Source organism: Neolamprologus multifasciatus, chromosome 6, assembly GCF_963576455.1.
Source record: "Neolamprologus multifasciatus chromosome 6, fNeoMul1.2, whole genome shotgun sequence".
Lineage (NCBI taxonomy): Eukaryota > Metazoa > Chordata > Actinopteri > Cichliformes > Cichlidae > Neolamprologus > Neolamprologus multifasciatus.
Window position 1 is genome coordinate 544,863 of NC_140444.1, and position 26,842 is coordinate 571,704.

General features: G+C 47.3%; 1 protein-coding gene across 5 annotated transcripts; it reads right to left on the reverse strand.

Moving 5' to 3' along the window:
• Positions 1–110: 110 nt before the first annotated feature.
• On the reverse strand, positions 111–24,713 carry slc8a1a (solute carrier family 8 member 1a). Of its 5 annotated transcripts, none has more exons than XM_085163924.1 (11): positions 24,605–24,713; positions 19,572–21,388; positions 11,673–11,779; positions 8,873–8,893; positions 8,726–8,743; positions 8,629–8,643; positions 5,494–5,562; positions 5,016–5,143; positions 3,676–3,775; positions 3,289–3,555; positions 111–1,928 (listed from the first exon to the last, which is right to left on the reverse strand). In XM_085163924.1, exons 2-11 carry the CDS (start codon positions 21,365–21,367, stop codon positions 1,552–1,554), a joined length of 2,898 nt encoding a protein of 965 aa, XP_085020050.1. In that variant the 5' UTR covers positions 21,368–21,388; positions 24,605–24,713; the 3' UTR covers positions 111–1,551. The 5 variants fall into 5 exon arrangements, with proteins under 5 accessions (XP_085020050.1, XP_085020052.1, XP_085020051.1 ...); XM_085163926.1 differs by lacking the exon at positions 24,605–24,713 and adding an exon at positions 24,510–24,598; XM_085163925.1 differs by lacking the exon at positions 24,605–24,713 and adding an exon at positions 23,349–23,628.
• Between the last annotated feature and the right edge of the window lie 2,129 nt (positions 24,714–26,842).

Here is a 26,842-nt window from a genome sequence, read left to right on the forward strand (position 1 = left end):
TACATCGCAGCCCTCGTTTAGTATAATACATGTATAATATATTTATAATATTCTGCTGTTTGTTGACATTTGAGCAGACATGTCTGTGATCCAGTCAAAGAGGAGAACGATTTACTGACACTCTACTTTAATACTTGAAACAAAGACACTGCATTATGAAGACGCAACGAATGTTTACATCACCCAAACAGCCAATCACATTTCTGTCATCAGTGTAGGAACTCACACTCAAGCATACGTCGGTATTTCCTCAGTGTTTGACTCCACTGAAGCAGCAGCTCAGGTCCAACTCAAGCCAGCTGCTCTTCAGCATCTCTGATTAAACTCTCCTTTAATTCAAACTCAGTGCAGATATTAATGTAGGTGCAACACTACCTGAGTCACCTAAAACACTAAAAGTCACTCCGGTTCTCCTTAATCGCCACGGCTACTCGTGATGTGGTTTAAAGTCCATGCACGTCAAAATAAAGTAGTTTACATTAGACATCGCTGAAAGGTTCGGATGGATTTTTTACATGGTTGGGAGGTATGTGAGAATGAAAGTAGTCACCATTGCTCAGCAGCCAGAGAACAATATGGACACCAGAGTCAGTCAGTTTCAGTTCCCAGGGTTCCTCTAGAACCTTCAGAGATCCTTCACAGCAGAAGTCCATCGGGTACTGTCGGAGCCTTTAGAAAGCCACCAAAGAGGGTTTGCAAATATGTGACCCCAACCATGTGACGCTTGTCTGCCATTTTGGATCATGGTGATACTGCAGAATCAGGTGAATAGTACTCAGGTCACACAGGCCCAGAGAGCGGCTGCAACCATCTGTTTGTGAGGGAAACAGCAGGATTATACCACTGGTTGGAGGCTGTTGCTGGAGGCTGATGGCAGTTGTTGTGGTCTTATTACTTTAAAGGCAAGCTTTCTGAACGTCCAGTGGGTGTTGCTGGGAGTTTGCAAGGATTTGAAGACAAATGTGAAAAACTACATTTCCCCATGGCAACCTGGTAGCAACCAAAGCAATCACTCAGTTTTCTGGTGCAAACCTTTTTTAGCATCTAATTTCACCCAGTGAGAGGCAGAAATCACCAGCAACCACTGCAAATCAGTCAGGAAATAGACATTTTTCCACAGCAACCAGTGGTTGTATCACGTCTAATATGGCAGACAGCTCTCGAGCACATGGCGTCACATGAGAAACTTCTGTACCTTTAGTAGAACCTTAAAGAACTCCGATATCCAGAGATAGGGGAAAAGAACAAACAAAACTTGTTAGAAACCTGCTGAAATGTTCATCAATCTAAACTTTCAGACAAGTAACAAATTATAGAAACTGCTAAGTCACTAGATTTTATTCAAACCCTTAAAAAAGCCACCCAGTATGATGGTAAGCCCAACCCATTTTATTTTGTTTTATGTGCCCTGTCCCTGTTCATGATCGTGAACTGAACTACAGCGAATCCATTCAGGTCAATCCCTCGTATAACCTTTAGATGGTACCACTGGTATATGCAGCAACCTAGAATCCAACAGAAAAGTCCTGAAGAGGGTCTGGAGTGGCGCTGTTAGAAGCCCTTTACATGGCAGTAGGCTTCCAGGGAGGAGAAGACGATGTACATCAACCACAGGCTGAAGAACAAGCAAGTGGTGAGGATCTTTGGGACACGGGGTCCACCTAGCTCCCCGCCAATCTCCGGTCGGCGGCGGTAGATGAGCACAGCGATGCAGATAAAGGCGAAGATGGTGAAGAGTGTGACAGAGAAGGCCAGTGTGCCAGGGCTGACCTTGAACTCCTGACCTTGGGTGTAGTGGTAGACAGCAGCGATTGACCAGGCCACACCAATACCTAGGAAGACATTGACGGCGTTGCTCCCCGTCACATTTCCAATGGAGGCATCGGCATATTGGTCCTGAATGGCTGCCACCTTACTGGCAAAGGTGTCTGATGGTGAGAAAGTGGAGAGAAGATATGTTTGAGATAAAAAGGGCTTGATGCATGCTCAATCATCCAGTTAAAGAAATTCCCCAAAATCAATTCTGTTCATCTGGCTGTACGGAAGATACATAAAGGGCTATGCCTTTAAGACCAATTGTCTGTATGATCAGCTCAGTCACCTATAACATCTCTAAGTTTCTGGCTTTGACCTTCAACCCTGCAGCTCTGAACATCCAGAACACCCTGGATTTTGTTGAGAAGTTAAGAGATGTCATCATGGAGGCAGATTTTTATCTGGTCTCGTACGACGTTACATCGCTCTTCACTTGCATCCCAGTCAGGGAAGTGTTGGAGGTAGTTCGTAAGAGATTACAGGATGACCCCAACCTCAGCAACAGGACCACTCTCAGCATCCACCAAGTGTGTTTGAACTGTGTCTTCATTCCACCTACTTCACATACAAGGCTCAGTTCTACAGGCAGAAACATGGGTGTGCCATGGGCTCCCAGTTTCACCCATCGTGGCCAATTTGTACATGGAAGAAGTGGAAAAGAGGGCTTTGCTATCCTACCGTGGAACACCACCAAGCCATTGGTTCAGATATGTGGATGACACCTGGGTGAAAATCAAATCTCAGGACGTTCCACAGTTCACGGATCACATTAACTCAGTGGACACATCAAATTCACCAGGGAGGATATGAAAAGTGGCAGGTTAGCCTTCTTAGACTGTGAGATTTCCATCAGTAATGGGGGACATCTAAAAGCTGACGTGTACCGTAAACCTACACATACGGATCAGTATCTAAGGTTTGACTCTCATCATCCACTGGAGCACAAACTGGGCGTCATCAGGACGCTACAACACAGAGCGAACAAGGAGGCCATTTACGTGAAAAGGGAAAGACCATCTCTGAATCAAGGAGGGGCCTAAGGGTCCATCTGTCACCATCTTACATGCTGTGATTGCAGCCATTCTCCAATTCTCTGTGAATGGTACTCATGATCATTGATCAGTGGTTGTTGATCAATGGTCATGAGAATTTGCATAATTAAGATTAAGGAACTGACCTCCCAGCCCATTGTTCCTTCAGTGCTGCTAGTTTCAGTCATTATGCAAATGTCCTGTTTATAAGACTGAAACCTGCAGTCAGCTGAGACTGAAGACGTCACCTGATGATGACAAAACGTTTCTCCCACTGAAAACGTCCAGATGAACAGAATCAACCTTTTGGGTTTTCATACAGATAGTTCTGATTTAATGTGCTCCTGTTGTTTGTTTGTTGTAATGTTTTTATTAGAATTTGCCTTGGACAAAATCTGAGGGACTGAAAGTCCTAATAAAGAAAACAAGATGTTTGTTAGACCTGGTACAGAAGTGCCCAAAGCGACGAACACCACAGCGGTGACTGAGTCTTTGAGGCCCACGGTGCAGCCGAAATGCGACGCCAGGTCTCCAATCACTGCCGTCAACATGCCTATGACAGTGATGGAGACAACGAAACAGGCCCAACCATTCCAGTAGTCTGTAGGAGGAACGAAGGCGAACAGAAGCTTCCAAAAGATGGTGAGGAAGTGCATGACGTAGTCAAAACAAGAGGGCAGCTTCTCCTCTCCACATTCATCATCATCGCCTGAGGAGAGCAGAGACTGGAATCAGTTTTCAAGCTTGGTTTGGGTACAGACTGATAGCCTTAATCAGGGCTTATTAATGTTGGTTTTCATACCTGAAGAAGGACAGAGTTAGTTCATACCTGAGCTGACCGTGATGGCCTCCACAAACTGCTCCCTCCAGCTGTTGGTCCCAATCAGCAGAGCCAGGTTGGTCTTCTTAATGAGTTTATCTACTGTACTCTGAAACACATCCAGGAAACATCTAATGTCACCTTCACTGCTCTGCTGACCATCTTGAAAATCAGCCACCTCACTTTAGCTTTTCTGATGGTGAATTCTCAGCGTTCATTTCAGACGATGACAGTATCTGAAGTTCAGTCTGAAACAGTCGCCCTGCCTGACGTGTAGAAGATAGCTGATGAAAGCCTGCTTCAGATGTTCTCTCACTATTGGAAATTCTTCAGTTTCTGTGATGCAAGGGACGAGCGGACAGGAAGCAGGAAGCAGGACCCATCGTGATCATTTCAGGCTCAGTCTGACTTGTGCCTTTCTATTACAGACTCTTTCAGGCCTGTTTATAGACCAGTCTGAATGTGGTGAACATCTGCATCTTACATAAAACTCCAGCTCTGAATGTTTCTGCAGCATATTCTGCCTTTAAGGGCCTAAAGACGCTTCAAGCAGACATCAAGAAGAAGTCTTCGTTTTGCTGACTCAGGTGCAGGTGACCAGTGTCGGATCAGGGTGCAGAACCTTAAGCTTAACAAGTATAGCTTCACAAACCAGAGGCCATTAGGTTTCATAGAAAATCTCGTAGATGCATTTGACCATTTAGCCATTTATGTAGGACATACTGATGAAAATCCCACATAAAAGGCTATAAATGCCAGATGCTCCAGCTATTCACGTTCCTCCTGGTTTAATGATGCAACTAAATGTCCATTCAGTAACTCTGAAGGTAAAGCCATCAGCTCGACTCGATTCAAAGGGAACAAAGTCAACATACTAGTCTTTCAGGTCACGGTCCAACATGCTATGTGGTAGGAGCGATGTATAAAATGTAAAGACAGTGTAGGGATTGGTCTTTCTTGATGTTGGCAGGTGGATTTCTGAACTATCCATTAATCTATGAGAGAGTTTTGGAGCGTCCTTTAGATGCGACTCGTCAGGCTAGTTCAGACTAAAGGACCTTTTTCTAATCACTGTTAGAGGAAGTCTCCTTTTTTATGTGTGCCCACATTGCAGGAACTATGTGGGAAAGTCCTTAGAATTCAGTTTTCGGGGTCATGGTACTCTCTTTCAATTAGTTATGTTAAAAACAGTTAGCGCTGAACATTTGTTGTTTTGTTGGTGGTACAAACACGTCCTGGTTGATCTCTTGGTGCTCTCTGATGCATGGTGGCCATCAGAGCTCCTCAGAACAGTTTCGTCTGAAAGGGGCTTACATATTTCACACTAACCCAAGAGAAACGTCTCCTACCTTGAACTCATACGACTCCTCGATGATCACCTCCAGTTTGACGTGTTCGCCCAGCATTGGCCTGCCCATCTCTGCAATCCTCCGCTCTTCTTCTTCTTTCTTTGTCAAAGGCTCCTCAGCCCCGTCCTCTGAATCAGAGAGGAAACATTAGGTTGTAGAGTCAACAAAAATATTCACTTACCTTATTATGTGAGAGAGCAGCTATTTATAAATATGCCTATTCTTGATACAGAAGCCAATATCTGTCACTTTATTTCTAATGGGGTTGAGTCGTTTTTGAGAGAGATGGTTGAATTGCTCTCAGTTCTCACTAGAGATTTCCCAAGAAGACGTCTAAGAAGAAATATCACAATCAATAACATGAGTGTACATATGAGCGTTGCCTGTCCTGATCAGAGCTACGAAAATAAATGATCATAATGGTTCGTTTGACACTGTGGTAAAAGTTAGCACAGTAAAAGATAGATGATGGGCAAACCTGCGATGCTGATGATGTTGGAGGGGACGGGCGGCTCTCGTCCCTGGACCTTCCTGTAGATGTCTCTGCCTGAACAGGTGAACAGAAACTGAAACCAGAACACGGCTGAATCATCACAGCCTGTATCCAGCACCGAGCTGACGGCTTGTGTGTTTAATGTGCGTCTGTTCAGAGGGACAGAAAGTCTGTGACATGTCAGAGGTGTTTTTGTTTAGTAATAGACTTCAAAGATCGGGATGAAACGTGTGTGTTTGCTGGATTTATGTTCCTGTGATGCTTTTCATTAACGAAGGTTAGTTATTGTTCAACCAGTGCAGGTTAGTTAAAAGGTTAGCTTGATGTCTGTTTACCTCGGCTCCTGTGGGAGATGTGGAGACGTAATTTTACTGGATGGTAACTGTGCGCTCGGTCCAGAAACAGCATTTTGCAGCTGTGAGCACGTGAACAGTGACAGGCTTACTTCTTTTGTACAGTCTGATCGTACCACGGGGCTAGCATCGTAGCAGTGTTCGGCTAGGCTGGCTGTGCTGAGGAGTATAAAGGTGTGCTTCATGCCGGGGGGGCGGGGTTACACCCACTCTGCTCGTCAGCAGAACACTGACGCTCACACCTGCAGCTCCTCCTCAGGTGGGCATTCAGGTGGAGGGTTGAGCGTTAGACTAACGGACAGTTACAGAGGTCATGTGACGCTAACAGGAAGCAGCGAGGAGTGAAAACAAATCCTGTCTGCTGACGGCAGTATTGTTTGATGTTTTTAAAATACTGATGAGCTGTGCTGCTCTCTGAACTGAAATAATAATAACAGTAATAAAATGACCTTTCCTGCAGTAACAGGATTTAACACCAATCCAACCGGGTGCAGGCCATCTGCTGCACCCCAACCAATCACAGCAGATGGCCCCGCCCCTCCCTGAGCCTGGTTCTGCTGGAGGTTTCTTCCTGTTAAAAGGGAGTTTTTCCTTCCCACTGTCGCCAAAGTGCTGCTCATAGGGGGTCATATGATTGTTGGGTTTCTCTCTGTATCTATGAAGCACCTTGAGGCGACTTTTGTTGTGATTTGGCGCTATATAAATAAAATTGAATTGAGTCTGAGATTTAATTTAATGCTGTTTAAGACTTTTTAGTGAACGTTTGTGAGAAACTGCAGAGAGTCTGATTAAATGATCTCTTTTATTCTGAAGGTCTTACCTTCAAACATTCACATTAATGATCACACTGACGGTTCAGCATCTCAGAGCGCTGAGGACCTGTGCCTATCTGAGCATGCTCAGTTTGGTTAGAAATAACCTTCCTTGTCTCACAATTTTAAGGCTTCTGGAAACCTCCAGATGTTTCCTAGTCAAGAAAGTCTTCTCTTCACTGATTGGCTCAAACAGGTGATTTTTTGGCACAATAACAGGCTCTAAAGATCACGTGTTGTCTGTACACTGTAGAAATGGTGACATCAGCATCAGCCGCTGATCTGAGGCGTCCACCTGATGGCCGCCTGAGTGGTTTTTGTGTGACCATATTTAGATAAGAGGGCGGAGTCATGAGGTTAGTTAATGGCAGTGAGGTTTTTGGGTTGTTACAGTAACTAGAAGTAACTACAGTAGTTAGAAATTCGAAGGCCAGGTTTCATGTTGGACACTCGGGGAAGCGTTTGATCAAAGGTTAATGGATCTTAGAGAAATTTCTGCCAATCACAAGCTGTGAGGAACACACGTGTTGTCAAAGTGGTGAGGTGCGAAGCCGCCGTTTCCTGCAGGTTTCCCATCATCTCCCAGGTTTAAGTCCTTTAAACGTCTGTCATCGCTGCCTTGGAGAAGCAGCTGATGGTTCAGACTCACACAGAGACGGAGCCTGAAGTTGTCACAGAATTTCAAGCTTGGCGATTGGATGGTGAAATGAACTCTGGGAGTTTGAGGCGGATGAGTGTAAATGACCCCAGAGAGGATCACTGTTGAAGGGAAAGCTGAATGGGATCGTTCCTGCAGGAACCTGGAGGTCACGCCTTCACAGAACTGAATGAATGTCTTTCCAGATGTTTTCATCTGTATTATGTCTCAGCTAGGACACAAAGACAGGCTCTCATTTAGCAAACAGCCATTGCCCTCTCATCCCACTGTGTCTGACGCTGCCTGTATCTAATCCTGATGTGGAAGATAAGTCCTGACATCTGGTTTCTCCTGTTATCCCTCACTCATCATTCAGGAACTAAACACCTGCATGGTTAGGTTCAGGGAAAGCTTGTGATTGGACCAAAACATCGCTTTGCATCAGAAAACTGCTCGTTCTGCACTGAGAGCATGTCTCACGCTCAGCCGGAAGTTTGGAAACAGCCGGAAGTCTGGAAACAGCCGGAAGTCTGGGAACAGCCGGAAGTCTGGGAACAGCCGAAAGTCTGGGAACAGCCGGAAGTCTGGGAACAGCCGGCCCGACAGGCACTCCTGCTCTTCCAGCTGCTTTGGGATGATGATTTTTTAAATACTCGCTGATGTGTTTGACTAAAATGTTATTTACTATAATTTCTCTACTATTTCCAACTTCATTAAAGTTGAGACACTCTGTGTCTCGGCGAAATAACAGGAACGATGGTGTTGCAGCGTGCCGATGGACGCCATGTTTAAATTACCCTGAGCTTCTTCCCCTGCGTGATGCCCTGAAAGAAAACATAACAAGAGCTGGTGCTGTTTCATCTGTGATCACGATGACGCACAGAACGGGTCAGCCTTCCAATAACATGGATTCATGTTTGTGGCTGTGATGTGACAAAATGTGGGAAAGCTCGAGGGGGCCGAATACTTTTGCAAGCCGCTGTAGCTCGGTCCACTCTGTGGCGGCGTCCAGGACGCATGCAGTCACATGACCAGCATGGACATGCCAATCACCCGTCGCACGTTGGTGACCACAGTGAAACACAAACGCTTCTCGGGCATGGTGGAGCAGCGGGAACGGGCTTTGGTCTGTTTGCTCAAGTTTGGCTTTAAGCGTCTAAATCTGAGATTCGGGGCTTCGTCTCAGGCGCCCGACGTTTAAAGGTGATAAATGAGAGTCACGTGATGAGCTTACAAGACGCCGCCACCATCGTACACGTTGCTTTAAGTGTTGACACACTTTGAAAGCCAACATTTACACCACTGACAGGTGTCTTACCATACAGCTGTTTGTCTATCAAAAAGTCACAAAAAGCACAAATTAACACACACACAGTGAATGCTCACATGTCAGATATCGTCTCACTTTCACCTACCTGTCTTAACGAATCCACCTGAAAGGACAGCAAGTACGAAACAGGAAGTCAGAGTTAGTCATCTGGCTTTGTGGCAATTCTTAGAAATCATGAAAGCGACACACATAAACGTTTGCAGACAGGAAGGAGACAAAGAAAGCGGCTTACCGACTTCCTGAAGCAACACAGCTGAAGAGAAGAAAGAGACGAGAGAGACATGAAGCAGAAGACATCAGAAGGTCTCTGACACACCTGTCCTCAATCTGGACTTCATGCTGCTGAACGCGTGACAAACGTGACGCCAACGACGGTTCGAGCGGAGGTCAGCTGTTAGTTTACTGTTACATCTGTGCGACTAACACGGACACGTGCAGGTGGACCTGACCCGTCCTCCCCAACCTGCCAGCATCACAGCTCGACCGCACACATCTGCATCTGTCCACATCTGGACCAACAAGGAAGCGAGAATCTCTCTCCTAGCCTCTCCGGGACTAAACGAACTAGCATGTTCTAGTGAGGCGAACTGGGCGAAGACAAACTCCACAAAAACCACCTGAAAACCCAGTGAAACACTCAAGGAAATGAAAGTGGGCGGTTGTTACATTTAAAAGATTCAAACTGGATCTGAACAAAATAACTTCCTGTTTCTGTGGTGACCACAGGAAAATCTCTGGAGTTATAGGAGGCAGACGACCACGTGTGTGCTATCGCTCTTTACTGTGGTTCAACCTGTCAGAGACAAAAACGTGCAGAAAATTGTGTATCGAGCCTTCCACCTGTTTTTAAGCCTGGATGGACGGCTCAGTGGCTCAGCGGTTACCACTGTTGCCTCACAGCAAGAAGGTCCTGTGGTCAAATCCACAATCTGCCGAGTTTGCAGTGGGAACTCTGACTTCCTCCCACAACTGAAAAGTTAGGTTAGTTGGTGTTTCTAAATCACCTGTGAGTGCAAATGGTTGTCTCTGTGTTAGCCCTGCGACAGAATGGTGACCTATCCAGGGTTTGCCCCGCCTCTCGCCCTATCACGTCCGGATAGGCCCCGGTAACCATGGTAAAAGTGTTTTTACGTTAACCAGACTCTAGACCAGGGGTGTCCAACTCCGGCCCTCGAGGCCTGGAGTTGGACACCCCTGGTCTAGAATTTGTTGAACACTCTAAAAATGTAAGTCTTTAAATGAACTTAATGAAAAGGATTTCCACATTAATAAATGGCTTTCTATCAGCAGTAGGTATTTTGTTCGGACTAACATCCTTTTCATGGGTTGGATCAACTTAAATAAATTAAGTTAGGCTACGTTCACGCTGCAGGCGAAAGCGCATCAAATCTGATTTTCTGACCCTCTGCGACCATCTATCCGATCATGGTGACAGTGTGAACGGCACAAATCTGATATTTTCAAATCTGATCTGGGTCACTTTCGTATGTGGTCCTGAATCCGATACATATCTGATGTTTCTGAAAGCTGCTGTTTGATGGTCATGTCGCATTAAATCTGTCTTTTACGTCACCGACACAAGACAGACGCCGATTATCAGCGCCGGAGAAGACATCGTGAACGCTTCCTGGACATCCGGTGAAACTGTTGGGAAGACAACGTTGGAGAAACGTGAACATTTTATTTGTACTGTATAATCTGCAGATTCTGACAGAAATCTGCAACTATCCTTTGAAGCTCCTCTAAAACAGCAATAAGGATGATTATTAGGTTATTTACATTATTATGTAAATAACAAAATAACTTAAAGCAAAAACTGGGAAACGTGAAGTCTGAAGTCTTTATATTAAGACCATCAGTCAAACAATACTGTTGCTCTGGGTCTAAACAGAGCGCGTTGTGTGTGACGTCTTCTTTTGCGCATGCGGCCGCTTTGAGCGTTCACACTAGAGCGCGTTTGCTGTCACATTTTATTTGTAGTGTGAACGAGCAGAGAAAAAAATCAGATTTGATCAAAAAATCTGAATTGAGCATCAAGACCTGCAGAGTGAACGTAGCCTTAGACTCAACTGCAGTAAATAAGTTGATCCAACTCCATTAAGTTATAATAACAGCACTGGATAATGCTAACATAAAGCAATTTAATCACATGAAAATTATTTCCATTATTTGTTATTCAATTCAGTCCACAGCAGTCGCCTCGAGTTAAAGAGCCTGCAATGAAAACCCCAACAATCATATGACCCCCTATGAGCAGCACTTTGGCGACAGTGGGAAGGAAAAACTCCCTTTTAACAGGAAGAAACCTCCAGAACCAGGCTCAGGGAGGGGCGGGGCTGTTAAAGAGCTGTTAAACGCCACGGGTGACCTGATTACACGTGCCTTCACATCACAAACCCGACGAGAAGAAAAAGCGACACCGGGTGTTTGCCATAAACGTCTGCGTGAACGACAACAACACTGTGTGAAGATTTCTATGAACCCAGAGAAAAGAATCAACGCGTCGATTTTGTTGTTGCCTCATATATCGATAAAGTTGACTCAAACTGTCCTAGCACCTCTCAGCACTGATAATTCAGTCTGGACCAATAGGACGCCAGCTGAGGGCAAAGGAGTGACAGCAGCAAAGACAAACTCCACAAAGACAGGCAAAGGAGGACAGGTCAGAGGTCGTCAGAGGTGCCCGTCCACACCTGTCCATCTCCTCCTGTTCCAGTACGGCTCCTGCAGCTCCACGTAGAAGCTGGCATTCCTATCATACTCCTCGTGATCGATTATTTTAATGGCTATGATCTTCCTGTGGGGGGAGGGGGGTCAGAGGTCAAGGGTCATGCATTAGTTCACACACAAACACAGACACCATGTCTGCCTGCTGGGATACAAAAACATGATTAGCTCAGATTATTAAAGGATGAGCTCAACTTTCCCACACTCGTTATGACATTAAACACCACATCAACAGGGCTGACTGAGGTCAAAGGTTATCAGTGATATGGGAGGGGTCAGGGTACAGGAAGGCCACACCCCCCCACCTTTCCTCTCACTCATCTCCAGCAGCCGAGGCTCTCCGATCTCCAGGAAGAAGTTCTTGTTCTTCTCGTACTCTTCGTCATCGATTACATTTATCCGAATGGTTTTGCTGAAACAGAGAAAAGCCGGAAAGAGAGTTTGCAGAAGGAGAAGCGTGCAGAAGCCCGAGACACGAAAAAGGAGAAACACGGCGGGCAGAGGGAGACGCCGCCCACATTTACACACACGCCGCGTGACCTCGTGTTTCTGTTCGCCAGCGCCGCTTCGTACGAACTTTATGTGCAGCTCTCTGAGCTCCAACCCTAAACCAGCCCAGCACATATTTAATATTTATGACTCCAGGAAGTCAAATCTGAGTTGTTCAGGTGAGGCAGCATCAGGAGTGCGAGGACGCACAGAAGAGAGCCAATCAGTTCATGTGAAACACAGAGACGACGAGAGGACGGCGAGGAGATCTCAGGGTGACACAGTTTGTTTGTTCGGAGCTGGAGGCGGAGCTGGAGGCGGAGCTGGAGGCTACAGCAGGCCGTGTGTGTGTGTGTGTGTGTGTGTGTGTGTGTGTGTGTGTGTGTGTGTGTGTGTGTGTGCGTGTGTGTGTGTGTGTGTGTGTGTGGAAACTGAATGGCCTGCATCCACTCACATGTTTGTTTAATGTGAGCAGATTGATGCTCTGGGGCTTTCTCAGTGATCCAAGGACGGTTTGTTTGGTGTCACAGATTCAGGAAACTTTCAGCTTTGTGGATGTTTCAGTTTTATTCATCCAAAGAATCTGTGAATAAAATAAAAGTAATAAAAGAACCAAAGAACTCAGACAAAAGAGTCTCCTGCACAAACAGACGGTTGTTTGGGATCAGTGAGGAGGACTTTGTGCCGATTCATTATTATTTAACTTCATCTTTAAAGAACCTGATGATGCAGAATTACTGCTGTAATTTTAATACTCGTCTGTTTGTTTCCACCTCGAGTATATTTAGTGCTGGTTACAGATCATGTTACCATGGAAGCAGTGCCCAGGTGGGTAAATCTCACAGCACCTGAGGAGCACCTTGTGTTCCCCTGTAGCAGGAACAGCTGGACAGGAAATACAGGACAAACGTGGACGCTGCAGGTGTTTCTGCACTAACTGAACCCGCCCGGCCGAGACGCAGCAGTTTCTCCACCAGAGACTCTGCCGTGAAGCTACAACCACACTCACAGCTTTGCCTTAAACCAAAGACTGCGCAGAGGCTCGGACGTCCTCAGATATTAACTGTGTAAATGTGAGGTCTCTGTGTAAACAATAAAACAGAATCATAAACTCATTTGCTCAAACACAGAAACACGCTAAAGCTGACAAAACGAGCTGTTCTGAGATCAGTTTCAAAGCAAACTGTGGGTGCTCCAGGCACTGACACGCCCCCATCAGAGCTGCAGGCTTCGACCTGATGTTCGGCTGGGTCTGACCTCAGATCAGTTTTAAAGGAGCTGTAACCTGTATGTGTGGAAGACACACCGAGCTGCTCACAGATGCTGGGAGTGTTCGCAGGTCGGCGACCCTCTGCCTCTCAGTGGTTTGATGCTCGATCATGTGATCGCGCGTCCTCTTCCTTCACCTGTTTCTCTTTTTGCAGAATTTTTTAAAGTCGTTGCCATGAAATTCAAAATGACCTGATATTTTTCTAACAGTGGAAAATGTTGTCAGTTTAAAGCTTTGATTCGTTGTGTTTTATTGTAAATAAAATAAGCATCCTGAGTTTTGTGCATCTGGGTTGTAAGATCTTGAAAGCTGCTTCGTTGCAGTGACAGACACACACACACACACACACACACACACACACACACACACACACACACACACACACACACACACAGTGGTTGCGTGGATGCACCGAGGAGCTACAAATGGAAATGCTCTCCGAGCTGCAGAGGTCTGTGTGATTTACTGCCTCTATAAAAATCAGAGATTACATATAAACTCTACGTAAGTCAGCTTTTTATCACCACAGAGGGTTTCTGTGCAGGAAGGAGAAGCGAGATAAAAAGTGCACCGAGTCTGCAGACGTGGCCGCCGGCCAGCAGCGACCTCCCCCGTCGTCGGCCGTGACAGGAACAAGCTGCGGTGATGTGTCTGCTTTATGATGCTGCGACGAAGAGCAGGGACGAGGCGCTGCTGCCTGAACGCAGGCTGGCCTAATAAGGAAGAGAGCAGCGTGGTGTTTATCTGCTCCGCACAGCAGACAGAAGACATCTGACACACTGAAAATCCCCCACACCTCCAGCCGCCTGAGAAAAGATGGAAACAGGAGCGAACATCCAGCATCCGTGCAGCAGGCAGCAGCAGGCAGCAGCAGGCAGCAGCAGGCAGCAGCAGGCAGCAGCAGGCAGCAGCAGGCAGCCCCCTCAGCGAGCCGCTGCCATGCAGGATGCAGGTGTGCACACCTGCATCAGCTGGTACGTTTTATCATCACACTTTCACTGATCTGGCATCCGACCACACACCGCCGTGATGTCACAGACTGCTCTGACTGGCAGCGACAGACACCTCACACCAGGGCTGTCAAACATAAAGCCCGGGGGCCACAGTCGGGCCCCCTGGAATGTGAAGGAGGGCATAAATTGTTGGCTGTATTTGAATCCATTTCCTGCCACGCTCATTCAGCTGCACCAACGTGACAGAAAACACTGAAAGTTGTTTTGCCGTCTACGACAGAAACGTCAGATTTTTATTTTTATTTGTTTCACAAACGTCCTTCATGAGAAAAAATTTCTGTGAATTAACTGAAACTTTGTTTTATAATTAATCAGAGTCTGGCCAATGACAGAAGGCCTAGTTTCACTGAGCCCAATCAGGAGCAGAGATGGGCAGTAACGTGTTACTGTAACGAGTAAAGTAAGGGATTACTGTTGCAAAAACTGTAATTAGATTACCGTTACTTTCCCGTAGGAACGCTGCGTTACTGCGTTACTAAAATCGTGATTTTTTTGCGAGAATGTCTCATGACAGTGACGTAAGCGAGTGCGACGTTCGTGACAACAGCTGTGTGCAGATCAACAATGGATCATATATCGAGTGCAGAGAGAGTATGAGCGTGCAGCGTTTAAAGTGTGGAAGTACTGACCTTACTTTGAGTTTGATTCCATAAAAAGTGACAAAAACATTAGTGTCCGTTGTGCGTGGGAAGAAAACTTCTTTTTACAGCGAAAAAAACCCCTAAACTTCCAAACAAGCACCGAGTAGCTACGACGTAATGGGAAACTCACAGAGAAACTCGCGGATTCTTCCACTGACCGCTGCACACCTGCACCAGGGTAACCCTCCGCCTACCCCACTCCTGCTTTACAGGTGAAAATAGAGCAACAGGACCGCTAGTCTTTGACTTTATTTATTTTCTGCTGTGTTTTACTTGCATCTATTTGAAAGACTGAGTGTAAACACACAAAATATTTTATTTTATGTGCTGGAATGTGCAGAAAATAGGTTTAAATGTTAAACTAATTTCTTCCAGTCAGAGAATGTTGCAGATAATTAAATGTTTGCTTGATGCATAAAGTTAAAAGATTAAAACTAATAAAACAAGTTTTAAAAAGAGACTTTTCCATTTGATTACATTTTGTATGATGATTATGTAGAAAAAGTAGAATTGGGCTGAAAGATCTATCACTTTATCACCTATTCAGGTTGTAAATCGTGTTTTTAAAAAGTAACTAAGTAACTAAGTAATTAATTACTTTTGAAAATAAGTAATCCGTAAAGTAACGGGACACGACACGGAAAGAAATAACAAGGAAAGGAAAAACGGAAAGGAAAAGAAAGAAGGAAAGAAAGTAGGAAGGGCCCGGTCTCTGCTCTCCTGCTGGAGCCGTCATATCGCTCCTTCCTCGCGTTGACAAAAACCGGACGCAGGAAGTGCTACGGCTGCCTCGGTGACGGCTGTGAACTATGAACCGGCACAATGATGCCAGGACAGCAGACACCTTCCAGAAAGAGTTTCATATGTTTAATATCTCATCATTACTGGATTGTCAGAAGAAGCTGATCCAGATCAATCACGTGTCGGAGAGCCAATCAGAGCTCCGCCCTCTCAAACACGTCGAGGGTGCGGCTTCACAAACACATGACCTGCTGAGGCGACGTCCCAGCTGTTTATAGCCAGGGGACACCTGCGGGGTGTGACACGCATCGAGTCACGCTGTAATCACAAAGCACACAGTGGCTGATTCGCTGGGCGCCGTCACATGACCTGACAGTCTGAGGCGAAGCAGACGCCGCCTCTGGGAAAAAGAATCACGTGGATAAGACCATCAAATGTTCCCGACACCGCTGCTGTCCCGTCAGGACGACCGCAGCAGCCTGTCACCTGGATCACCTGTCCAGCTGTTTCAACATCACTACATCAGCTGCGTGTCGAACTGAACGCCATCGAGCACGTTCACCGCCGCCGTGCAGCGTGCAGGCGTGTGTGTACCTGACTCGCTGCAGCTTTGATGGATGCCAGCTGTGCAGTCCTGCTTCTGTCACTGGAGGACTTTCCTTCAAACTCACTGAGCAGCACACACAGTGTTGGCGGGGGGGGGGCGTGCACCGCACTGTCAGGCTGACGGCGTGCCTAATAAACTGACTATAAATGAGCCGCCTGCAGCCATCTGTCTCCTGGGTGACTGAACGCAGCCTAAAACAGGACGCGCCGTGGAGCTCGGAGATCCTGCCTCTGCGATCACTCCGTCGGCCTATATAAGGCCGCGGCGCCGCGGCGCTGCCAGCGTCCTCATTAATAAACACAAACACAGGACGAGCGAGGCAGCGTCTCCATTCCAGCACGCCGGCCTCTTCCTTTCGCGGATATAAATGTTTTCATTTCAGACGTGGAAAGACTCGACCTGCAGCCACTATGCCAGGCATGTAAGTCACGTGACTGTGTGGAGGCGGAGTTACACTCAGACCAGGGCACAAGAGCTGTGAGGCGTTTAGCTCGTTTTCATCGTGACCTACGACCTCAGCACCCTGAGTGGTCAGCAGGATTACTCTACCTAAACACAGTAGTTAGATTACTTCTACACAGGGTGCGCTGTGCCCCAAACTTGACATTATCGTTGTTGTGGTTTTATATTCATGCACGGGGGCCCAGCTAGCCCCCGCGTTAACGTTTTCCTTCTTAAACACAGATCTCGTCTACAAACGTGAATGACTCCAACCACGAGAACAACAGTAAAGAACCGACTTCATGATACGAATTCAAACATAATGTTTGAAAACGCTGCTATGGTTCCGTGTGATGTTCTGCATGAACAACAGAGGTTTTCATCATTAATAAAGAGCCGCCGTGCAGCTTCAGCGGCTCCTCGCTGCGAGCGCCTTCAGCTGTGCTGCGCGTCGTCTCTGCAGCTCGTTGCTGCTACACCATCAGCTCCAAACCATCAGTCTGTCATCAACATCATGTGACTCCTGGGTGTGATTAGTTTATTTTACAGCATGAGAGTTTGTTCTGTCCACACTGTGTGTTAAATGTAAAAGCATTGAGAGACTAAAGCGCAGACAGACGGACAGACAGGCGTCCCCCATCGTGGTCGACCCGCCCAGTTTGATTTACCTCCTCACATCGAACACGGTCGGGTGGTTCCAGGTGTGTGTGTGTGTGTGTGTGTGTGTGTGTCTGTGTGTGTGTGTGTGTGTGTGTGTGTCTGTGTGTGTGTGTGTGTGTGTGTGTGTCTGTGTGTGTGTGTGTGTGTGTGTGTGTGTGTGTGTGAGTCTGTGTGTGTCTGTGTGTGTGTGTGTGTCTGTGTGTGTCTGTGTGTGTGTGTGTGTGTGTGAGTGTGTGTGTGTGTGTGTGTGTGTCTGTGTGTGAGTCTGTGTGTGTCTGTGTGTGTGTGTGTCTGTGTGTGTGTGTGTGTGTGTCTGTGTGTGTGTGTGTGTGTGTCTGTGTGTGTCTGTGTGTGTGTGTCTGTGTGTGTGTGTGTCTGTGTGTGTGTGTGTGTCTGTCTGTGTGTGTGTGTGTCTGTGTGTGTGTGTGTGTGTGTGTGTCTGTGTGTGTCTGTGTGTGTGTGTGTGTGTGTGTGTCTGTCTGTGTGTGTGTGTGTGTGTGTCTGTGTGTGTGTGTGTGTGTGTCTGTGTCTGTGTGTGTGTGTGTGTCTGTGTCTGTGTGTGTGTGTCTGTGTCTGTGTGTGTGTGTGTCTGTGTGTGTGTCTGTGTGTGTCTGTGTGTGTGTGTGTGTGTGTGTCTGTGTGTGTGTGTGTGTGTGTGTGTCTGTGTCTGTGTGTGTGTGTGTCTGTGTCTGTGTGTGTGTGTGTGTGTGTCTGTGTGTGTGTGTCTGTGTCTGTGTGTGTGTGTGTGTGTGTCTGTGTGTGTGTCTGTGTCTGTGTGTGTGTGTGTGTGTGTCTGTGTCTGTGTGTGTGTGTCTGTGTCTGTGTGTGTGTGTGTGTGTGTGTGTCTGTGTGTGTCTGTGTGTGTCTGTGTGTGTGTGTGTGTGTGTGTGTGTGTGTCTGTGTGTGTGTGTGTGTGTCTGTGTGTGTGTCTGTGTGTGTCTGTGTGTGTGTGTGTGTGTGTGTCTGTCTGTGTGTGTGTCTGTGTGTGTGTGTGTGTGTCTGTCTGTGTGTGTCTGTGTGTGTGTGTCTGTGTGTGTGTGTGTCTGTGTCTGTGTGTGTGTGTGTGTCTGTGTGTCTGTGTGTGTCTGTGTGTGTGTGTGTCTGTGTGTGTCTGTGTGTGTGTCTGTGTGTGTCTGTGTGTGTGTGTGTGTGTGTGTCTGTGTGTGTGTCTGTGTGTGTCTGTGTCTGTGTGTGTGTGTGTGTGTGTGTGTGTGTCTGTCTGTGTGTCTGTGTGTGTCTGTGTGTGTGTGTGAGTCTGTGTGTGTCTGTGTGTGTCTGTGTGTCTGTGTGTCTGTGTCTGTGTGTGTGTCTGTGTGTGTGTGTGTCTGTGTCTGTGTGTGTGTGTGTGTCTGTGTGTCTGTGTGTGTCTGTGTGTGTGTGTGTCTGTGTGTGTCTGTGTGTGTGTCTGTGTGTGTCTGTGTGTGTGTGTGTGTGTGTGTCTGTGTGTGTGTCTGTGTGTGTCTGTGTCTGTGTGTGTGTGTGTGTGTGTGTGTGTGTCTGTCTGTGTGTCTGTGTGTGTCTGTGTGTGTGTGTGAGTCTGTGTGTGTCTGTGTGTGTCTGTGTGTCTGTGTGTCTGTGTGTCTGTGTCTGTGTGTCTGTGTGTCTGTGTGTCTGTGTCTGTGTGTGTGTGTCTTAATTCTAAATGAGGATTGTGCATTAATTACCTTTAAAGATCAGTTGTGTCTGTGTGTGTGTCTGTGTGAGTCTGTGTGTGTCTGTGTGTGAGTCTGTGTGTGTCTGTGTGTGTGTGTGTCTGTCTGTGTGTGTCTGTCTGTGTGTGTGTGTGTGTGTGTGTGTCTGTGTGTGTGTGTGTGTGTGTGTGTCTTAATTCTAAATGAGGATTGTGCATTAATTACCTTTAAAGATCAGTTGTGTCTGACGTGGAAGCTAAAGGACAAATTTAAGTTCTCTGACTCTGGTTTAGTCTCAGCAGCATCTCCTTCAGGTCGAGTGATTAAACTCGATGTTTCTGAAACTATTGTCTGGGTCGTGCACAGTTTAAAGTGATCCGTACATGAATCCGTTTGTATTTCAGGATGAATAAGAAAGAGAAGCCCGGCCTGCCAGCCCTTGTGGTGGTGTAAGGGTTAACCTCTGAACATGTCCGGTTTTAGCCACATGCCAAACAGGAAGTAGAAAATGTTAGGTCACAAAGAACTACAATGCTCCTTAAAAAGCTGATCCATGAACTAATCCAAACATGACTGAACTCAAACCCTAACTCTGGTCCTGGGGGAGGAGCCAAAACACTGGTGGGTGCAAAGCGATTAAGTAAGATACTGTTACTGTAACACCTGTGGAGCTAAAGTTGTCTCAGGTCGTTAAAGAGGATTCGTACTTACGAAATCTCATCGTTCTCAAACTCCAGAACGCCGTGTGTATCCTCAAAGTCCTCGCCGCCTCCTTTAGCGGTCCCCTGTATCGTTTTGTAGGGCACTACCACAACGCCGCGTGCTCCTGAGGTCCGGATCACCTTGACCTCCATCACCCCGACGCTCTCGCTCACGGTCATCACTGGCTCCTCGAACGTAAAGATCCCGGCGTGGTCGTCATCAAAGATGGTAACGGTGGCCGTGCAGGGCAAACCCAGACCTGCGAGGGCGTCCGCGTGGTTTGCCTCGTGGCGGTTCGAACCCTCAGCTGTGACTCTGACGTTGCTTAGGTGAACCAGGAAGTGCTCGTCTTCTTCAAAGATGTCGTCATCAATAATATCGATGCGGATTTCTTTTTCCGTCTCACCGGGTTTGAACACAACTGTTCCTTCTGTGAACTGATAATCGGAGCCGGCGTTGGCGGTGCCGTCTTCTGTCCGGTAATCCACGGAGACCGTGCTGGTCAGGTCTCCGCCACGCCGAACCACATTCAGCGCCACGCTGCCGCAGTTCTCCAAACACTGGTAGGTACCGGGGTCGAAGATCACTTTGGAAGAGAAGTCGTTCAGCGACACCTCAGAGAAGATGTCGTGGGTGGCTCTCTTGGCTTGGTCGGCGGCGTGCTTCTTCAGGACGTTACCCGCTCCGGTCATGATTCTGGTCGCTTGGCAGCGGTAGAAAGCTCGGCTCTTCTGTTGCTGGGTCAAAACTTGGTAATTCACAAGCTCCATCAGCTGCTCCATCTCCTTCTCCGGATGTTTCTGTTTCAGCTCCTTCAGGATCCTCGCCACCTCCCTGCGGGCCTCCTCCTCGTCCAGCTCCTTCCCTTCAAATCCCGCCTCGCCATCCGTGAACTCCTCTCCGTGAGAGTTGAGCATTTTTCCATCCATTTCAATGTCAACCTTTGAGGGAAGTTCTGGCTCGCCCTCCGTTTCGATGATCACTCCTTTCCGCTTCCCCGCTCTGTATCGCTTGTACATGTATTTGTAGAAAAGAAGTCTGCGATCCGCTATGTACGCCAGTCCAACGCAAAGCGGGAAGAAGAAGAGCGTGAGAAGGCCCTCCCATATCTCCACGACTCCTGGAGAAAAGACAGCCAGGATCAGGTAGAGCCAGGTGTAAGCAAAGACGCTCCAGGCAGCGGTGATGAAGAACACGCGCAGGTGCTTCACTTTTCTGGTCTCTCCTTCAGGAATGACAGACACGCACAGCCCGATGATGACAAACATGTTGAAGGCGGCGCTCCCGACGATGGTGTTGGGACCGAGCTCCCCGGCGTTGAAGTTGTGCCCACAAACCTCCACCACCGAGAGGAGGATCTCTGGGGCGGAGGAACCCAGCGCCATCAGGGTCAGGTTGGACACCGTCTCGTTCCAGATGCGTACAGTCGTCGTGATCTTCTCACCGTTTGGTTTCTTGATGGTGATCCGTCTCTCCTGGGAGGTGATGACTTCGATGGATGCCATGAAGCGATCGGCGATGATGGAGACCCCTAAGAACATGTACGCTAACCCCACGAAGTATATGGTTGCTCTGGCGAGGCGGTCAGTGAAGGCGGGGTTTTCTGGCTTCCACACAGGCAGGATGACGCCCTCTATGCAGCCGGTGCTTCCACCACATTTGCTGTGGTTGGAGGCTGTCTGGTTGGAGGTGAGAGGCAGAGTAGAGCCCGCTGCTGCTGAATATGCAAACTCAGTTGAGATGACGGTCAGAAAGAAAATCAGCTTGTAGGTGAAGAACATCGGCACGGTCCCGGCTGGGCTCATGGTGCTTCGGCTCCCTTAAACCTGTAAGACACAGAGAGAGTGCTCAGTACTCTGGTTTCTCCCTGATTATGTTTGAGCTGGAGCTGAAGCCTTGTTCCACATTCAAACTACCTCCACTTCTAAAAGTGTCTGTGAAGCTGGCAGCAGCAGTGCTTCAGTGAGAAAAGGAGTCTGTCCTGTCATCTGTATGAAAGCTAAAGTCCTGACCCACACATGGAGGCTTGGTTTGTGACACATGAAATGCTTCCAGCAGGCTCAACGATATTATTGGTGTGTCTTATGGGGTGGCTGTAGCTCAGAACATAGACATCTCCTGTTTTGGCTTCCTGTTAAATCCAGAATTGAATTCAAAATCCTGCTCCTCACATACAAGGTCTTAAATAATCAGGCCCCATCTTATCTTAATGACCTTGTAGTACCATATCACCCTATCAGAGCACTTCGCTCTCGCTCTGCAGGCCTACTTGTTGTTCCTAGAGTATTTAAAAGTAGAATGGGAGGCAGAGCCTTCAGTTTTCAGGCCCCTCTTCTGTGGAACCAGCTTCCAGTTTGGATTCAGGAGACAGACACTATCTCTACTTTTAAGATTAGGCTTCAAACTTTCCTTTTTGCTAAAGCATATAGTTAGGGCTGGACCAGGTGACCCTGAATCCTCCCTTAGTGATGCTGCAATAGACGTAGGCTGCCGGGGATTCCCATGATGCACTGGGTTTTTCTTCTTCACTCACTATGTGTTAACAGACCTCTCTGTATTGAATCATATCTGTTATTAACCTCTGTCTCTCTTCCACAGCATGTCTTTATCCTGTCTTCCTTCTCTCACTCCAACCAATCACAGCAGATGGCCCCGCCCCTCCCTGAGCCTGGTTCTGCTGGAGGTTTCTTCCTGTTAAAAGGGAGTTTTTCCTTCCCACTGTCACCAAAGTGCTTGCTCATAGGGGGTCATATGATTGTTGGGTTTTTCTCTGTATGTGTTATTGTAGGGTCGACCTTACAGTATAAAGCTCCTTAAGGCGACTGTTGTTGTGATTTGAATTGAATAGATCAGGTCAGCTACTAATCAAAAGGTTGGCAGTTTGATCCCTGCTCCTGTCTCTTTGGGCAAGACGCTGAGCCTCACGTTGCTCTCTGAGGCTGTCAGAGAGAAAAAAAGTGTTTGTGTGAATGTGATAGTGCAGATGGGGCGGAGCCACAGAGCAGCTCCTCCTATTTCAGCCCTACACCAGCAACACTGAAGTCTAATGAGAGGCTGCTCCTACAATAACAGCTCACAACAGCTACCATGGCTTTGTTCCTACAAGGACACATGTCACACCTCAGTCCATGAAAAGACACAAAGCAGCCGAATTACACAAAGGCAAACTAACCTGTTGCAAGAGAGCGAGACAGGAAATCAAAGGTACAAAAGTATATAATAAAATAAATATAATAAATATTATAAAATATAAATATATAATAAAAAGAAACAGAAAAGTACCACAAACACTGCAAATCACTCTAGAAGAAAGAAAAACGTCAACACAAACTGTCAGAAATGTGATAAAAGAAGACAACCAGCGAGCCGTAAACTGGAACAGAGAAAAGCTGCTACTGGAGGACATCAAGCTGTTAAAACAAGTGACAAAAAACGACTAAAGTGACATAGTCTTTTAAATTAGTTTGTGTCTCTTTTATATTCAAGCTTTTTAAATAAAGATAAAATTTGAATGGACATCTTTAAAATGATTTGTTTTCAGATTCGATGATCTTTAATAACCCAACGAAGTTTGCAGCTCACGCACGCTGATCACAAACACGTCAGCGCCCAGCTCAGAAATGCTCATTTATAATAAAAATACAAACATATACATAAATAAACAAGGATGGGTGTGCGAACATGAACAATCGTAGACAGATGAATCCAAATCCTCCCTGTCAGAGATCGATCAGGGAGAGACGCTGTGAGCCTGCTCGAGTGCTCAGGAGAAAACCAGAAACCTACCTTGGCTCAAACTGTTTCAGGTGAAGATCAAACTCACTGATGGACGATGGAAACAAAGAAAAAATCAGAAGGGTGACAAATGCACAAGACTTTTCCTCTGACAGAGCTGAAACCCCAACACTAAACCTCCTCCAGAGGACCAGCGAGAGGCTGTCAGACGGCGTGGAGACGAGGAACAGAAACACCACCTGATGATAACACCGAAATAACAACAGAGCTGACGGAGCAGCGCCTCCTCTCCTCAGCACCTCCCTCTGCCGCCCGCAGGGTGACGCTAACAAAGAGGACACGAAATCAGCAAATCAGATCACGCGTAACAAATTCATTCAGAGCCAGGCTGTTTCCTGCAGCTCTCACGTTTCCTCTTTAACGGGGTCAGATTACTGAATCTGGAGTTTGGGGAGTCCACACCTCACGTCACCTCTGCTTCCTGCAAACTTCACTTCAGTTTGATTTACACAGGTAGACCCTACAATAATCCACACAGAGAGAAACCCAACAATCACATCTATATGAGCAGCAGTTTGGTGACAGTGGGGAGAAAAAACTCCCTTTTAACAGGAAGAAACCTGCGTTTGTCAAACTGATCTATGGAACAAACTGCATTTTATTCACCCTGCTACCTCAGCCTCGTCTCCTTTACTCATACTTTCCATTAAAGTCACTTCAATCAGTCCTGGGAGGAGTTTCTCCTTGTACCACCGCTACAGTGAAAAGCTGTACTCCTCTCTCAGCTCCCTCACACAGACCTCCCCTCTGAGAGTTGAACCTGAGATCAGCTGTGTCCAAAAACAGCTGTTCGGCTCCGATTTAGTCAGATTTAAACAGGCGAGTTATGAAATCATCCTCCGGCTGTACAGGTGGCGTGAAGGACCAATCAGTGCATCAGGCTGTAAGCATGGGAAGTTTAACATGGGAATCTATGAGGACTGACTCACTGCTGCCTCCGCTGGATGTCAGAGGAACTGCAGGCTTTGGTCCTTCACTTGTGGTATAAAGTACCTTCTTCTCCTATTACTACAACATGACAAAATGTCACTACAACCAGCCCTCAGCCATCCAGCAACAACAGTACTGATCCTCACAAGTACTGCTGTATACTATTACCACACCATTACACCCTATAAAACCACACATTACACCAGCTACAGCATCACCTACGTGTGCATCACATCCCTCCATCACAGGCGTGACGATGACCTGCAGCTGCCGCAGAGTGAACCCGGTCTGCGGTGCTTCTCTGAGCTGGCACTCACCTCTGGTCCTGACACAGCAGCAGCAGGAGGAGAGAGTGCGCTCAGGAGGGAGAGCCGCGTCCGATAACTGCTCTAAATTTAACAGAAAACATGCCGCACTAAACATGGCTGCGTAGCTGCTTATCGTCCTTCTGCTGGCGGGCCATGGCCATACAAGGCTCTGCAGGGCCCGGGGCCATTCAGCAGCTCCTCGTCACCACCGACACGTGGAGATAACCGCTAACGGCTAACAGAGGCAGGAATGCTGGGACAAGTGCCTCGCAGCCACCCCCATCCCCAAACCCCCACACATGACATCTGCACAACCTTCACAGGGAGGCATCCAGAGAGCGACGCACTCGTCTCACACCTTAAACACCTCACAGCAGACGAGCACGATTCCTGATTTTATTCTTAATATTACAGAGATTCTTTTTGTGTCTGAGGCTGACACCTGTGCAGGTTCACCTGCAGACAGAAACCCTCACTGCGGGGTTATGAGGACAGAGGTCAGCTTTACGTTCACAGAGCAGCACTTCCTGTGTTTATCGTGATCACTTCCTGCAGCAACACGCTCGTGCTGCGGTTCAGTCTCAGCGATGAAGGTTTAGGAGAAACTCGCGCTTCTGGTGTCTGTGCAGACCAATCATGAGATCAACACGGGGTCAGCTGACCCTCCCACAACCACGTCTCATGTTCTGTTATTTTCTGCTGCATCAGTGACATCAGAGAGCAGAAACCAGCACTGGTGCATTGTGGGTAAACCTTCAGGTGTCTGCTCAGAGCAGGTGCTGTTTGAGGCTCATGATAGCTGGGATGCTGATGATGGCTCTGACCTCTGCTGGGAGTTTTATGAGAGTCATGGACACGTTTTGTTTTTACCAGCACGTATCCCAGCTCACGCCAAAGCGCCCTCTGGACCAGCGCTGTGTTATTTTTATCTGTCCAACACCAGTAAGTTTACCTGAGTTGGCGAGCTTAGTGGTACCATCTCTGTTACCAGCAGATCAAAAATGTCCCACAGTGCATCACCCCAGGGTGCCCACTGTCGTTTCCTGGCCTCTGGCGAAGTAGCTGCTTCAAAAATGGTGTCATCCACCCACTTTAGAAAAAGGCACATTTGGATCCTGTGATTGGCAGTTATAGACACTTACTGCTAAGAGAAGCCTGAGACCTCACTGCGTCTCTGAGAGCATCAAATGATGATGCAGAGTGACGGCGGTTACTGTTCTGTGTTGGAGCTCAACTTTTCATCATTCTGCTCAACAGGTGCTGGGTTGGTGTATCAGGATCTTCATACCTGTCTGACACCAACAAGCTCACCTGCTCAGGTGTCAGCAGGCTGGTGTAGTGTGGGTGTGGGGAGTGCGACAGCTGAGCCTGAGCCAGTACAACAACCAGCAACCAGGTGTCGTAGGCTCAGGAGGCTGCAGCACAGGGGGAGGGGCCACAGCCCAACAACAGCGCGAGGAAGAGACGAGCACGGTGAAATTAAGGAAACAGATCACAGGTGTTGAACTCCAGGCCTCGAGGGCCGCCGTCCTGCTTGTTTTCCAACTAACCTGCCCTTGTAGCTTCTTACTGGCAAAGCACACCTGATGCAGGTAATCAGCAGCAGGTTGGGATATCTCAGAAACAAGCAGGACGCCGGCGCTCGAGGAGGTTTGACAGCCCTGAAATAGATGTAGGGACATGTAGGGAAGGAAGACACTCAAAGACTCAAGTAAAATAAACGGCCACAGCTAACTGCTAACAGCTGCTGATTGTCACCAGTGATGGAATAACGGCGTTAATTCTTTCAGTAACGAGTAATCTAACTAATTACTATTCCTATCAACGCCATCACCGTTACTAACAAGATGATGCGGTCGCGTTACTATTTTTCAACAAACAGACAGTTGAAGCTGTCTTCAGCTTATCGCACCTTACATCAGTTGCACAGAGTAATGTGGGCGCTGCAGCTTTAAGCAGCTGCGCTCCCGCGGATGGTGATCACTGTCTGCCCAACGATCAGTGTCTAGTACAACAGCTGGAGCTCAGGGGGCAAAAAAAAAAAAAAAAAAGAATTTAACCTATTGGACTATTAAAATAATTTTTAAAGATGTCAAATAAGCTTGCACTCTTAATTATTACTGTGTCAGAACAATGAGACGACTGCTGTCTCCAGGTAGAAACAGCAGTGATACACCTGCTGCTGTCAGACCTGCAGGTATCAGGCTGTGATGTTTCCTTTATAGTGGACAGAAATATTTGGAGAGG

Excerpts from the sequence above, each read along its gene's own strand:
- slc8a1a (XM_085163924.1), bottom strand. The coding sequence starts at position 21,367 with ATGAGCCCAGCCGGGACCGTGCCGATGTTCTTCACCTACAAGCTGATT. Across the intron at positions 8,894-11,672 it reads GGAGATGAGTGAGAGGAAAG|CTGTGTTGCTTCAGGAAGTC; the intron begins GTGGGGGGGTGT and ends TCTTCTCTTCAG. Across the intron at positions 5,144-5,493 it reads CAACATCATCAGCATCGCAG|AGGACGGGGCTGAGGAGCCT; the intron begins GTTTGCCCATCA and ends TCTCTGATTCAG.